Source organism: Haemorhous mexicanus, chromosome 3 (assembly GCF_027477595.1).
Source record: "Haemorhous mexicanus isolate bHaeMex1 chromosome 3, bHaeMex1.pri, whole genome shotgun sequence".
NCBI classification, from domain to species: domain Eukaryota; kingdom Metazoa; phylum Chordata; class Aves; order Passeriformes; family Fringillidae; genus Haemorhous; species Haemorhous mexicanus.
In genome coordinates, this window is record NC_082343.1 from 15279146 (window position 1) to 15293411 (window position 14266).

Below are 14266 nucleotides of genomic sequence, written 5' to 3' on the forward strand. Positions count from 1 at the left end.
CTCAAAGGTTGCATGGGCAGCCCTGGCCTGATTAAATCTGTGGATGGGCTCACATGACTCGGGGTGCAGAGTTGTGGTGGAAGGCCTGAGGAGTCACCAGGAGCTTGGCCTTGGAGGTCATCCCGTGGAGGACCAGGTCCCTGCACAGCATGGCACTGCCACTCCTTTCCCAAAGGTCAGAATAGAAACCAGCCCCTGGCTGGAACACACGTGGAGCAATGGGAGGTCAGGTTACAGAGAGCTCTTGTCAGATCTTGTCTGTGAAAGGAGACTTGAAATGTGTTACAGATACTGGGATTATTTTGGGGTGGTGAGAAAAGCTGCTCCTCCTGCAGGAGCTGTTGTGTGAAAGCCTGCTCTGGACTTTTCTAGTCAGGTCTGGAAAAGCAAGGATGCTAAAACTGGGGAGATCCAGCAGGAGCTGAAGAGGCACTGGCTCTGCAGTCCCAGTGTGCAGCAGTTGCTCAGGGTGGGCTGACGCTGTCTGGGTCTGCTGGTGTCCATGGAGAATGGTTCACTCAGCAAGGGTCTGGGTCTGTCTTCTCCTCAGAGCCTCAGGGGTTAACTCATGGATTGCTTGAGATCTGACTTTTCCAGTGCTTCCTAATCAAGGAATGCTCTGAGACATACTCCAGGATTTTGTTCACACTTTCTCATGCAGTCTCCTGCAAACACATCTGCCTCAAGCAGATCCCACCTGGATTTTTATCAGTGATACAAATTAGTGCTCCTGATCAGACAGGAAAATGCAAGAAAGTCCATTGAGAAAGGGAGTTAAGCTGTCAAATTCCGTACCACACTTCTGCACAGGGATCAAACATAATTGTTTTTCTCAAATATTGTTCTCTATTCTTTTGTAGGAATCGGAGTTTCTCTACCTGGAGTTTGATGAGGCCAAGGTGAGCCAGATGGTGAAGAAACTGTCAGAAATAGAGGAGAGTATGACTTTGTTGACTCAGACTACTTAATCAAATAAAGAGATTGCAGCTTACAAAAAAATGACCCTTTCATTTCATAAATCTTATTTCAGCACATAAAATAGGGGGTGCTGGTTAAATCCAGATTATAACCCCAAGAATGGGCTAAATCACACTGTGAAACTTTCTCATCCCCTCCTCCCAAACTGTTTTCCAAGCCGCAGCAACACTGTTTCCACAAAGCTTTGCATAATCAGGCCTTGGGGTGTAGCACAGCTTTTCTCTTTATCCCCTCAGTCACTTCTGGAGTCTTCCAGGTGCTGTGGATGCTGGGCCGGATGAACAGCAAAGGTAAGTTGGCCAGTTGTGGCAGAGGAGAAATGAGCAGAAGAAACAGGCAGATTTGGGGGAACTCACGTTTATGCTTCCAAATCACGGACTTCATAGGACAAATCCACCTCTGTGAGCTCTGTCTGCTTAAAGCCCAGGAAGGCAGATGAAATGCAGGGAGTTCAGAGAGCAGAGGCACACCTCTCTGTACCTGTGAGCTCCATGCTGCTGAGGATTCAGTGGTTCCCAAGGGCTGGCCAAGCTGGCTGCAGAAGCCAAGGGACCATCAAGGGAACATCTCCTGGGCAATGGGAGGTCCTGGTTTTCCAATAGGAGCAGTCCTGCATGTGCAGAGCACCTGATCCAGCTCTTTGCTGGATGGTGCCTTCAAAGCCACCTCTGATGTGCTTCCCCAAATACCATCCAGCCTCATCACCTTCTGGCTCCTGGGCCGTAGTGGTGCAGCCCTGGCACAGAGGGGCCAGTGCTTTGTCAGAGCACAGCTGAACTTGGCTGCTCTTAGTCCTGCTTTTCATGGCTTGGTTTGACCTGAGAACGCCTTAGATGGAACCCAAGGTTTGTAAGTGCATACAGCTCAGCTCAGAATGTGGGTAAAGGAAAATGCCCTTGGCAGCCTGGGGCTTTATCAGTAAAACACTTGTGTGAGTGAAGAAATCTGCCAGAGGCTGGTCAGGGGCTGAGGATCTGCACTGCCTGGATGGCTCCTGGCTGTTGCAGTGCCCATATCTGTGCTGGAACACCTGCTGCAGAGCAGCTGCTGCCCCTGCACTGACAGAGGCTCCCAGAAGGGTTTCCAGTTCCCAGTGTTTCCCTTCAGGGCTGTGACATTGCCAGCCTGGTCACAGCAGGGTGTCCCCACCACACTGAACTGGCTCAGCAGGAGCTGAGCCTGAGCAGGCCAGCACTTGGACAGAGCAGGATGGAAGGATCTCCTTCCAGCAGAGCTGCCTGGTGGGCCTTAAAAAGGTGACAATCCTGGCTCCTGGTTTGCTTTGTCACTTGACTGGAAGGTGTGTACACAAGTTTGGTTGGAGGCTACATTGCTTCTTGATATTTGCTTCATAAGCAACCTCCTCCTGAGCTAAAATTACATTGAGGGCTTGTACCAATATAGAGATGACAACATGAAATGTTCTCGTGCCATAGCTAAAGCACTCCTCATCACTTCTCCTTGAGAATTTATTGCTTGTGGAGTTGCCAGATTGCACTTGGACACAAAACCTCTTCAGAGCAAGGGAAGGGCACCTTTTCCCATCTGCCTGGTCAGAAGGGGAAATATCCCTCCAGCAAATTTGTGTCCCTGCACAGGGAATTAACATTTCCTTTGCCATGCCTGTCCCACTGCTGCCTTTTCTCTTACAGCCTCCTGGTTCTACCCTCTCATCTCATGGAGCCCCCAGCACCTCTGTTTCCCCAGCTGCCTTCAGCTGATCCTTTTCAGAGGGGAACTGGGCTGAAACCACAAACTGCTCCTCGTGCTGCTCCCTGTGAAATGAGTGCTTTGTGATTCTCTGAGCTTTGTGTTGCCTTTTTCAACTAAGTTCATTCAAGTGCTTTCTGTGTTTTAGGACATATTTTAAAAAAATATCAAGGTCAGGGAAGGATCATGATCTTAAGTAGCTTGCACTGTGTCAAACATACTTATTGTTTTATTTTAACATGGTCAGAGGATAGGAAAATGTGCTATAAATGGAAATTAAAGAGAAACAAACTGGGAACAGATGTCAGGAAGTATTATTTCATGCAAAGAATAATAAATATGTGGAATGGCTAACAAGGCAAGGAGCTGAGGCAAAAAGTCTAGGGGACATTTAAGAAATAATTGGATACTTTCTTAGTTGAGGTCTGAAGTGGTATGTTTTTATGGGTGGATGCTTCTCTTTCTTCCTAACCTTCCCTCCCCTGGATACCTAACCATCCTCATTTTCTTCTTGGTGGATCTTTCTAAACTACTGTGCAAAACAAAAAAAAGAAAAAGGAAAAAAAAGCACTGAGTTTGTTGAGGACCACACTGCTCAGTCCTTGGTAGTCACAGGGCAGCAAAATTGTTCCTGCTTCACCAAGTTTGATGTGGTAGGGAAGGGGATGCTGTGCTTCCCGATGCTGTAATCCTCAGCTGCTGCTGGGACACAGGTCAGGCTGGCTCCTTGGCAGGGCCATGCCTTCCTGCTGAGGTGGTTTCTCTGTGTGTACATCCATCTGCCCCTGCCTGCAGAGTGTTCTGAGCCTGGTGGCCGCTTCTGGCTGAATCTGGAGGGGACAAGGCCTCCGGTGCCACTCTGCTTTGCTGCCTTGAGTGAAGGGCACAAGCACCCATGGCTTCTGTTGGGATGTCACTTGCTATCTGTGGTCCTGCTCAATATCTCTGTGGTGCTGGCACATGACAGCTCCTGTTCAGGAGAGATTTCATAAATCCTTTCCCAAAGCCCAGATATAAACCAGACTCATCCTTGAATGCATGGCCAGACAATTCCTGCAGTGGCTGGGGCCACACGTGGCCGCTGGAATCCTGCATGGATCCAGCTGAGTAGACATCCCAGCACAGCCCTCTTGGCCACTGGGGCCTCATCCAGCTTTGGAAACCACTGTGGTTCCTGCCATGGCCCCAGCTCCTGTGCCCATGTGCTAAGCCAGGCCAGCAGTGTGGCACCAGGGCTGTCACCTCCTCCTCTTCTTCCTTCCTCCAGGGAAGCCGGCAGGCATCACTTCACAGCAAGGAACGAGCAGCCCAGCACGGCCAGAGGGGGAAAGGGAGGGAGGGAGAAGCAGCGGGAAGAAGGGCCGAAGGAGGGGATCCCACCTGAGGGAGGCTTTGGCACTCCTCAAAGGCAGCCAGGGCGGAGCAGGGACACAGCTCCTGCCAGGCTCCAGTGTCCTTAGGCTTAGGAAGCTGTCCCCGCAGCGGTACCGCTGCTCTTGGCTGTGCTGGGACACTGGGGCTGGGGCAGGCTTGGTTCCCACCGGGGACTGGGGTTTGATCCAGCTGCGCCGTGCTGGCTGCGGCCGGGCCGGGCCGGGCCCCGCGGCTGCTGCTGAGGCAGGGCCGGGCCGGGCCCCGCGGCTGCCGCTGAGGCAGGGCAGCCCGGCGGCAGCGGCACTTGGCTGCTGCCCCGCTTTGGCCGGCGTTTCCCGGCCGAGAGCTGCGGAGGGCAGGGGCCGCTGTGCGCGCGGTGAGCAGAGGCAGCCCCGGCACCGCTGGCTCCCGGTGACTCGGCCCACACGGGATGTTCGGCCCGGCCCGGCCCCGCCGCCTCGCACGGAGCTCCGGTTGCAGCCTTCAGCTTCCTTTCTGTGTCGCGTTTTGCTCTGCTGAAATGCTCTGCAGGTATTCCTGCAGCCGCTCCTTGTTTTCTGGGGGTTCCTCCAGGCTGCCGCTCGCTTCATGATCCAGGAACTGCCTGAAATGTCTGAGTGCTGCCACCTTCAACCTCACATTGCGCCCCTGGCAAGCCCCGCACTCGCTCTCTGCTTGGCAAGACCATTACTCTTACTGCAATTTTCTCTTCTCTTGGTCTGCATATGCCCAGAACTGCTAAGATTTTAAAGTGTTCTTCTAGGATATCTACAGCTGGAAAAAAAAAACCCAAAAATGCCTTATGCACACCATGTTTTTCCAAATCAAAGCCAAGCCAGTGCTGGTTTTCATAACGTCTTGGGCCAAGGAAAGCAGCAGATGATGATATACTTATTTTATGTTGGTGTTGATTTACTTTCCGATTATTCAGCTTGCTTTGTCTCTTTTTTTTTTTTTTCTTACAGGCCCTTTTGCAAGTGTAAATAATAGTGTGTATGCTCTCATTGTGTTCCACACAATGGGAAGGATTTCGCAGGAGTCTATAATCTCCACATTTTACTGTGCTTGGACTTTTTAATAAACTCATTGATATTTTGAGAGATTTTCTTTCCTGACTGTCAATTCTTTGCTACCTATTGATAAAACAAATTGCTCACCATTTTTCTGAGGAGATTTCCTGATTTAAGTATTTACTGACCATTTGTAGGTGTGCAAGTGTCTGAGAAGTTTTACCCCAAGGCTCACACTGGCCTTAGATTGTTCACAGAAATGTTTTCTTCTCCTTCTGGGCAGTTTCAACATTTTATTAATTCATTCCAAATATTTATTAAGAGGTCCTCAGTGCTGGGGACAGAGGGAGTCTTTTGAATAAGGGGAATGCAGTGGTCCTGTAGCAGCAGCCACTGATGACTTTTTAATGTGTTGTGTTTCATGTGGCTTGAGACTGGAAAACAGGCAAGGGCTCCTTGCCTTGAAGCTGGGCCTATTAAAATCCTCCTCAAAAATTATTCCCAGATTTCAGGGAAGTGTGGATGGGTGTGTCATTTAATCCAATGTGGAGGCTAGAGCTGTGCTCCTGAGTCTCCCTCACTGTGCTGTGAGGGGGTACAGATGCCAGCACAGGGGGACAGGCAGCTGTCACCATCAGTGCACCTCCCCTCGGTGCACCAAAATCCAGTTGTTTCCACTCATCCAGCTCACACTGGTTCAGCCAATCTTTGCCAAAGCTGTGGAAGAGGCCCCCTCTCCTCAAAAAGCACACACAATACCAAAGATGTCTTTTCCCAGTAGAGTGAATCCTGTGGGTAATTTCCCAGGGCCACAGAAGTCCCAGAGGACACGGTGTGTCACCTCCCATGGAAAGGTGGCAAGAGGGACACTGCTGCAGCCTCACTTCTGAACAGCCAGTGCCACTTTGGAGGTGTTATTTTGGGATATCACCTGAGCTTCTTGTCCAAGCACAAAATTGTGGGCGGTGCTGTGGAGCTTCCCTCCAGCTGTGATGCGGCTGACCAGCCCCAAGATCGAGTCCCCAAATGCTTTGCCCTTCCTCCTTCCTTTTAGTGGTACGAAGGCAGATCTTGCAGTGCAAGAATTTGCTGGAAAACAGGTTTGAAGGCGTGTCAGGGGTGGAGATTCCACCTGGGGGCTTTGACCCTGGGGCACTTGCAGGGTTGTTGCAGCAATGGGAGGTCCCTGAAATGTAGAGCTGTCAGAGGGCATCTGTCAGCAAGGAGGTACAAGAAAGATTTCCCCAAAGATGTTCTCCTGTTTATTATTTTATTATTTTTCTCTGCACATAGGTGACTTGGCACTTGCATTTTAATTGCCTTAGTGGCCAGCAGCACTGGAACTCCAGCACTCAGCCATTAGCTCTTGTAATGGGATGGTATTGGAGAGTACATAAAAACAGGTAATTGCATAAATGGCATTTTTGGATGCCAGAAAGTGCCTCAGACCCTCGAGGAGTGACATTTTACAGGAGTGGATGGGAGAAAAACAGCAATGACAGCACAAACCCCAAATCCATGGTGTTTCTGAGAGGAGCCTGAGAGGCAGCAAGAGGCAGGAATCATTTCCTGAGTTTTCTGGCCAGTTGGCAGCCCTGGCTGAACACAGCACTGCTGGGAAACCATATAGTGCATTTCAGTAATTAGTGGCACTTTTTCTGCCTGGCAAATCAAACCTCGGAGGGCATTAGAGCCTTCATGGTGTCTCTGCTCTTGGCAGCAAAAGGGACAAATAAGCAAAGCCACCTCAGGAGTGGATGGGTGGCCCAGGAGAGAGAGAGGTGTCTGCTTGATCCCAGCCACCTACATGTGGCTCAGGGCTCTTCCTGCACTCACTGAATGCAGCAGCCACCCCACCGCCCTCTGAAAAACATGAGGTGGCCTCCTCCAGGCATCTTCCTAAAATAAACTCACTCCTGCAGAACCTCAGAACAAATCTGCATTTTTCTGTGGCTGAGGAACAAGGTGTGTAGAGTTAAATCCCTGCTCCAAGATCCTGTGAGGCAATGGCATGCAGAAGTACAAGGTTAAAAAAATGCCTCTAGAACCAGTGGCTGGGAACTGTAAATGCCTTCCAGGCAGTCCTTAGGCACATCAGGAGATGAGCAAGCAAAGCAACTGGAATTTATAAACTTGCATAATTAATTATTCTTTGCAAGGAGAACAAACATTCCCATGTTCCAGCTCTCCTAGGGCCTTTGACAATTGGGTTCCTTTCTGTAAATAATGTTATGTAAGTTTATACATTTCAGTTAGTGCTTGTTCTAGCCTCTTCACAGGCCAAGGATGTTTTCACTCCAGTTTATTATTTCAGCTGTGGACAGATCATTTTGCCCTGGTGCATCTATAATGGGATTTAAATTAAGATGCTTGCAAGCAGTGTAACAGTAGTGAAATAGTGTCTGGAAAACATTGGTACATACCCAGGGAGAAGGAAAGAAAGAAATTAGCTTTACATTGCAGCACTGGGCAAAGTGTCTGCTCCCTTCCCCACCGGGCAGGACAGGATTCCTCCAGTGCTGTACCTGGGCTGCACTGCAGGGCTGCTGGAGACATGGTGTAATGGCCGTGGATGCTTTTATTCCAGAGCACTGGAGCACCTTTGAGTCATCCAACAGCCCTGTAACTGCAGCGTGCTGCAATCAGAGCTGGCTGAAATGCTTAACCCCAACGGCTTAATCTTGAGCCATTCCAAATTAGTACAGCTCCATTAACTCCAGAGGACTATTTACATGAGGGATGTTAAATGTGCACAGGATCAGGCACAAAACCTGCAGTGATTCTGTACTTGGGGCAGTGGTTTACTGATTTACAAGGCTAGATCTCATCTCTGCTGGTTTCTGAAGTTTTATTTATTTATAGTGAGCACATCCATGTCAGGGGGATTTCTCCATCAAGCAGCACAGGGAAAACCCTTCATCTACTTCAATAATGTTGCTGATCCCAGTCCCTAGTGCAGGAGATATCTTCCCTCCATGTCATTCTTCAGTAACCTGTGGCTATGAGGCTGGATAATAAAACTTGATGTGTGGATTATTTAATTTCCCTTTGTCCTGTCTTTTATTTCGGAATGATTATTTATTATATTATTTATTATCTGCAGATCCTACAATAACAGGAGAAAAACTTTGTGATCTCCTCCTTTGATCTATTGTAATTCTGATGCGCTGGGGGCCACATCCTGCACCGGGATAGGCTGGGCAGTAACGAGTGTGTCTAGGTCAGCACTGAGGCATGTTAAATAGCCCATGGCCCCTGGGGTGGATTTTAGGAACACAAATCTACCTGAAATGGTTACAGGAGAACAATGGCAGGTCTTGGGGGAAATCAGGTGAGTCATGAGCACCTGACGAGAGAAGCCATCGGCAGTGGGATGCTGCAGGACAGGGAGCTGGGAGTGAGGCCCCAGGGTGCTCTGCAGTCTGGGCACCAGCTGTGCTGAACAGGTCCCTGCACCCAGGGCTTGTAACTGCTCTCCTGACAGAGAGCCCAGAGGGCTGGCACAAGTTCCCTTCTCAATAGAGCCTCATGAGTGCCTTGGAATGTGCTCCAAAACAGCCCAGGTAGGTCCCACCCCAATGCTGCCACAATATAAATGAGCCCAAGCACTCTCTTCACCCTGGTTTTGGTGACCCTTCTGCTCCTGCCACCCAAAGAAGGAGCCCTCAGCCAGGAACACTACCTGATGGCACAGTGCCTCTGCCACTGGTGTGCAGCTCCCATGGGCTGAGCAGGATTTCGCTGTGGTAGCAGCTGTGCCCAAAGCTGAGAGCTTTGCCCAGGGCTGGGAGTGTCTTGGCAAACCTCCTGCACACAGTGTTGGCACAGCTTCCTTTGCCACCCACAATCAACCAGCCTGGATGCCAGCACCCTCCCAGGACTGGTTTTAACTGGAGTTACCCAAGCTGGCTCTGTGACAGTCCAAGGGAGTCTCATCCAGGAGGATGAGAAATCAAGATGGTTTGGAAAAATCTAAGTGACATGTGAGGATTGGCAGTTTTCCCTCATCTAGGATTTTGCTGGGGGTTAAAACTGCATCTGCTAAAAAGTAAAAGCCAAGCAGAAGGGGTTTAGCTGAAGTGGGTCCAGTACACTTTTTCCTAGGTGTAAACAAAGGAGAGAAATGACTTTGGCTCTTCACATTTGAAGAGTCTTGGCTGGAGCTTTTTCAGTCCTGCAGCTCTTCAAGTCTTGCTGCAAAACGCAGTAGGATGCCTCTGAACAGAGGTAACAAGGAGACGTGCAAAGAGCTCATGTTTCCAGGACACAAAAAAGATGGTTTGTATAGAGCAGGTGCCTTTTTGGTTTTTTGCAAAATAATTATTGTCCAGTTTCTGCTACTCTAGAAATTGAATGTCAAGTGGTTCTTCTCCATCCTCTGGCATCCTGCCCTCTGCACTGCTGTGCCTGCCTTGTGTCTGCAAGGGAAAGAAGCCCCACATGGAGGTAAAAGAGTTAATGCAGCCTGGATGTGAAAAAGGCAGGTATGTCCTTCCAGAGCAGGGAAACTGATTTGAATCCAAGGAGCTCAGGAGTAATTATTCTTGGCAAATGCGAATCAATACCAGCACAGTGCAGCTCTGCCCACAGCTTGCAAATGGCAGCACACAGCACAACAGGGGCGACTTCCTTTCCACAGTCTCTGTCCTGTCCTGCTGTGCCTGCAAGAGCAAAGCTGCAATGCTCCAGAGGAAAAAAAAGATGTTCTGAAGCGCATGTGACATTCTCTTAAACTTGAGTGGTTTTGCCAAAGCTGAACCTGCCAGCCACAGCTCCCCCATCTCACCAAGGTACAAAAGCAAAGGGAAGTGGAGCAGAAGACCTCTGTAGCACTTGCTGTGCTGTCTGGCCTGCATGTGGCAGGGGAACAAGGTGGGGAAATGACTGTGTGAGGAGACCACTGAAATATTGTGCTTGTGTTGCTGGCAAGCCTTTGCTAACAGACCCTGCCTAGCCTGGGAATGGCTCTTCGCTTCTCTGAATTCCAGGCTCAAACTTTTGAGTGGGAAAAAACAATTTCATTCCTGGTGGAACAAAGATGCTCCAGCTTGAATTGCATATCACCTTTGCTTTTTAATTTTTTTCTTACTGCCATTGAGGAGCTTGCATGCCACAGGAGAAATCCTGTCTCTAGTCATTATTTAAATTTAGCCTCTTATCTCCTGTTCTCCTTCTCTTTGGTCAGAGAAGCATGCTCCGGTTTGTCCTGTGCTCTCCAGGTGTCCTCTAGCCACACCAATCTGTCCACAAAAATCAGGCAGATCAGTATCCTGGATAGGCTTTGGTCCAGCTCAGTAAAATCATTCCAGCTGTCCTGGCGTTATGGAAGGGTTTTGACTCAGGAGAGCCAAGAGAGTGTTCACAGGTGGGGAGGAGGTGTTTCAGTACCTGTGTGCCTGCAGCGTTTTCAGCATGAGGCGGGGAGGGGCGGGAGCACATTTTGGAGCAAGGGCTGAGAGATGTGGGTGCACGTTCTGGACACAGTGTGAGGGCTCTGGGACAAGCACTTCCATAACGTCAGCCACTGCCAGCCATGCCAGACTCAGAGAAAGAAGCTGCTCCGTGTTTCTACCCAGCTGGGCGCTGGTCCCCCGCCCTGAGCTGCAGTGGGGGACGAGCCAGCCGCCCCAAGGGTGGCTGCAGGCAGGTACCCGGGAATCCCGGCAGCAGACAGGGAAATTCCTGCGCCTGCTGCTCCTCCGTCGCTGCGGGAGGACGTGCCCGCAGCTCCGGGAGTGCAGGGATGTGGCTCCCCCGGGAATGCAGCACAAAGCCCCTGGGGCGAGTGGCCCACAGCCCGTCCCCTTCTCTCAGCACCTCGGCTCTGTCCCGCCCCTCCCGCTCTAGCTTTGCCGCAGGGACAGCGAGATAACCTTGAAGATTTTATAACCTGAATCTCATTCCTACTTGTCCTTTGCTCCTGGCAATGTACCAATTATTAATTAACAGGCAAATGTAGAGGAAAGGCCAATGTACATAGCTCGCTTCCATAGATGTAAACGCAGCAGTCCCCAGGCCAGCTTTTATTACAGTGAACCCAAATACTGAGAATAAACAGCCTGGGGGAGAAGAAAAGGGAAAAAAAAAAAAAAAAACCAAAAAAACCCAAACAAATAAAAAACAAACCCAAAACCCCAAACAACGAAAAAACCCTCCAAACCAAAACCAAACCAAACAAAAACAAAACCCCAGAAACTATTTTGAACTTGATAAAAAATGAGAGTTGAATCTTTTTAAAAGATTCTCTTTTCTGGCTCTCTGGGGCATGCCATGCTACCTATGGTAAAACTCGGGCAACAAGAATTTGTGTCACCAAGTGATGTGACACTGATGCCCTGAGACTTTCCAATACCCAGCTCCTGGGAAATGTTTGGTGCTCTACGACTCTCTGACAAGGGCTGTACACTGCATCTCATCACTTGCACCATGATGCTGAGTGAAGGTGGTGCTTTTGAATACACAGGCAAAAATGTTATTCCAGATTCAGACCAAATTAAAGCTGCTGCAGTCAAAAGGATTTGCTCTCTTTCTCAGGAGGGAAAAAAAAAAAAAAAAAAGGTGCAATGATTTACTGCTGTGTCTGTCACAAAACTTGGCTTTACAGACTTGAAAAATGAAAACCCTACTTCTTCTTCCATGGAAGCAAAGTGCCCAAAAACTTTAACCACACATTTTCCAGGCCTCCCTTTGTTTCACCCCAGCACAAGCAGCCATCCAGGAGAGGCTGCACATCTGTGCTGAGATGTGGTCCCTGCTGTCCTGCTCCACCCAGGACCTGTAAATTGGCAGTACCAGGTAAGAATCATCCCGGGGCTTAGGACTTTGCCTGGTGTGATGCATGGATTTGGATCCAGGGAAGGTTGAGCAGCCTGCTTGGGAGAGCAGGGCTGCAAGATGAGCCCCCACCTCCTCTCCTCTGGGGTTTGTAGGGCACAGCTGCTCTGAGCACAGCAGGGCTATCTCAGTCAGGCAGTGGTTTGAAATGCGCTGTGGGCAATGCCAGTGTTGGTTCCAGGTATTTTCCTGCTTTCAGACAACTGTTGAGGCCTGGCTGCTGAGTGGATCAAGGAATACATTTGGATTAAAACACCTCCCCCCGTGAAGGTCTCCAGAGGCAGCCCCGTGACCAGCTCTGATTACAGAGGAGCAGGCAGGGCCTGGGTGTGGGACTGGGAGGAGGGAGAAATGCCTTTCCCCCAAAGGCAGCAGACCATTTAAGCATTGACCAACCCTTTTAGCTTCAACATGTTTTTCCAGGCTCCTTAGCACCCAGTGTCACGGGATACACTGCTCTAGTTGATTTTTTTACTGTTTTTATTTTTTTTACGGTTGATCTCAAAACATATCATTATGAAATCTCCTGTGCAGTGAAGCCAAGCTCCTGGCTGCCAGACACTCGATTCTCCTTTCAAAACACTTGTGTTACTTAATAGACAACGATGTTTGCCAATTTAGGGTAATTCCTCCCTTTGCTGTAATCTTCCTGCTCTGATGAAAAGGACAGCTTTACTCAAACGTGAAGTACATATATAAATATTTGAAGAGGGATGAAATATGCAACGTCTCTACCAATGCACTGTGAATGTGGACATTCCTTCCAGACTCCTGAGTGAAGATTTTAGAGCAGCTCCAAGACACTTGCAGCAGGTTTCCTCTTGGCATCCAATATTTAACACACAGAGTATGGGGAGCTGGGGATGTGCAGTGGGTGCTGATGCTGTTTCCCAAACTGGTTGTGTTTAGGGCTGTGCACACCAGCTGTTGAATTCTGGTGAGAATGAGTGCTGTAAAATGGAAGAAAATCACCTGTGTTTTCATGGATCACAGGGACATACTTACCCCTCCCCTTGCAATGAAAACAATTTTTAAGTGTTTGTGCCAGGTGACATTGAGACAATTCCTTTGGTCGGGCCTCTCCTTATACTGGATTGAGAATGTAGGTGCTAAAAATAGGAACAAATGGAATGTGTTCATTTTCATCCAGGGAAGGGTGAAAAGCTGAGAGGTTCACAGTCTGTGGGAACTGTAAATCTGAATGCTGGTTGCTATTGATCTGTCCACAAGATGTGCCCTCTTTGCTGCAGCAGCACACATTTCTATGTTTTATCCAGTAAGCATCCGGGGTTCCTGAGATTCCTTTGGTTTGTTTCCACAGGGACGTCTGGCTAGCATTTGTAGGCTCATCAACCTAGCAAGTAAGCAAACAACAACAAAAGAGGTTACTAATGAATGAGTCATGCACGATGTAGGATCACTGGAAGGGGAATTTCCAAAATCGGAAATTCTCACGAACTTCTTTCCTCGACAGCCTAAAAGACCCCTTTGCTTCTCCCCCCTGGACTCCTCAACAAAAGCTTTGAAGACTTTCATGAAAAGCTGAGCTAGGTGCAAGGAACAATGTTTCTTTCAAAGAAACATTAAAAAGTGATGTAGCACGGGCATTTCTCAGCCCTGCTGAGGGGTTTTCCCCTTTTGCTCGATGCCGTGTGGAAAAGCCACGAGGGAAAACTGTCCTAAGGGAATGGCCGGCGACCCGCCGTGCGCACACAGGGACACAGCGCCCGCTGCCTGCCCACCAGAGCTGGCTCAGGAGCCAGGTGTCACCGGGGCCACCCCCAGGAGCAGGCTGCCCGGTGTGGGGCCGTTCCCACAGGGAGGGAGCAGCACCTGGCCCGGCTGCAAGGCGGACAGGGCAACGCAGCGTGTCTGCCCCCTTCCCCTCGCTCCTCCAACAACACAAACACCTTTTCTGCGGTTAATACCTCCCGGTTCTACAGCCCGGGCTCGGAGGCGGCGGGAGAGCACCGTGTCCTGTCGGGGCCGGACCGCGCCAGGCCGCCCCCTCTGCCCGCCCGCGCCGTCCCCTCAGGGCGCGGCCTTCGCCAACCGCAGGGACGGGCCCGGCGCGCGCGGGGACCCCCCCGGCCGCTGCCCCGCCCGGCCCCGCGGGGCGCGCGCCGCCAGCTCCGCCAGCCCGCGGCGCCGGCGGCCGGCAGGGGGGCGGGGCCGGCCCGCGCCGCTCACCGCCTCGCCCCCGCCCCCTGCGGCGCGCGGCGGCGCCGGGCGGGGAGGCGGGCGGGGCGCTCGCGCGGGGCTCCGCCACAGGGCAACAAGTGAGAGGCGCTGCCCGGCCGCGCCCCCGCCCCGCCGCCGCTCCACCGCCCCCGCCCGCCGCCGCCTCCTCCTCCTCCTCC

General features: G+C 50.6%; 1 protein-coding gene and 1 long non-coding RNA gene across 2 annotated transcripts in view; one reads left to right on the top strand and one right to left on the bottom strand.

The window, feature by feature from the left end:
- Window positions 1-999, top strand: part of COMMD1 (copper metabolism domain containing 1) — a 61011-nt gene extending 60012 nt beyond the window's left edge. Inside the window, exon 3 of the mRNA XM_059840951.1 lies at window positions 861-999. Coding sequence (XP_059696934.1) covers window positions 861-968 — 108 coding nt within the window. The 3' untranslated portion in view covers window positions 969-999. The remainder of the gene's footprint in view (window positions 1-860) is intronic.
- Window positions 1000-12368: 11369 nt separating this feature from the next.
- Window positions 12369-13970, bottom strand: LOC132325766 (uncharacterized). The gene is made up of 2 exons (XR_009486008.1): window positions 13835-13970; window positions 12369-13260 (listed from the first exon to the last, which is right to left on the bottom strand). It is a non-coding gene; the product is annotated as an uncharacterized LOC132325766 (long non-coding RNA).
- Window positions 13971-14266: the final 296 nt, after the last annotated feature.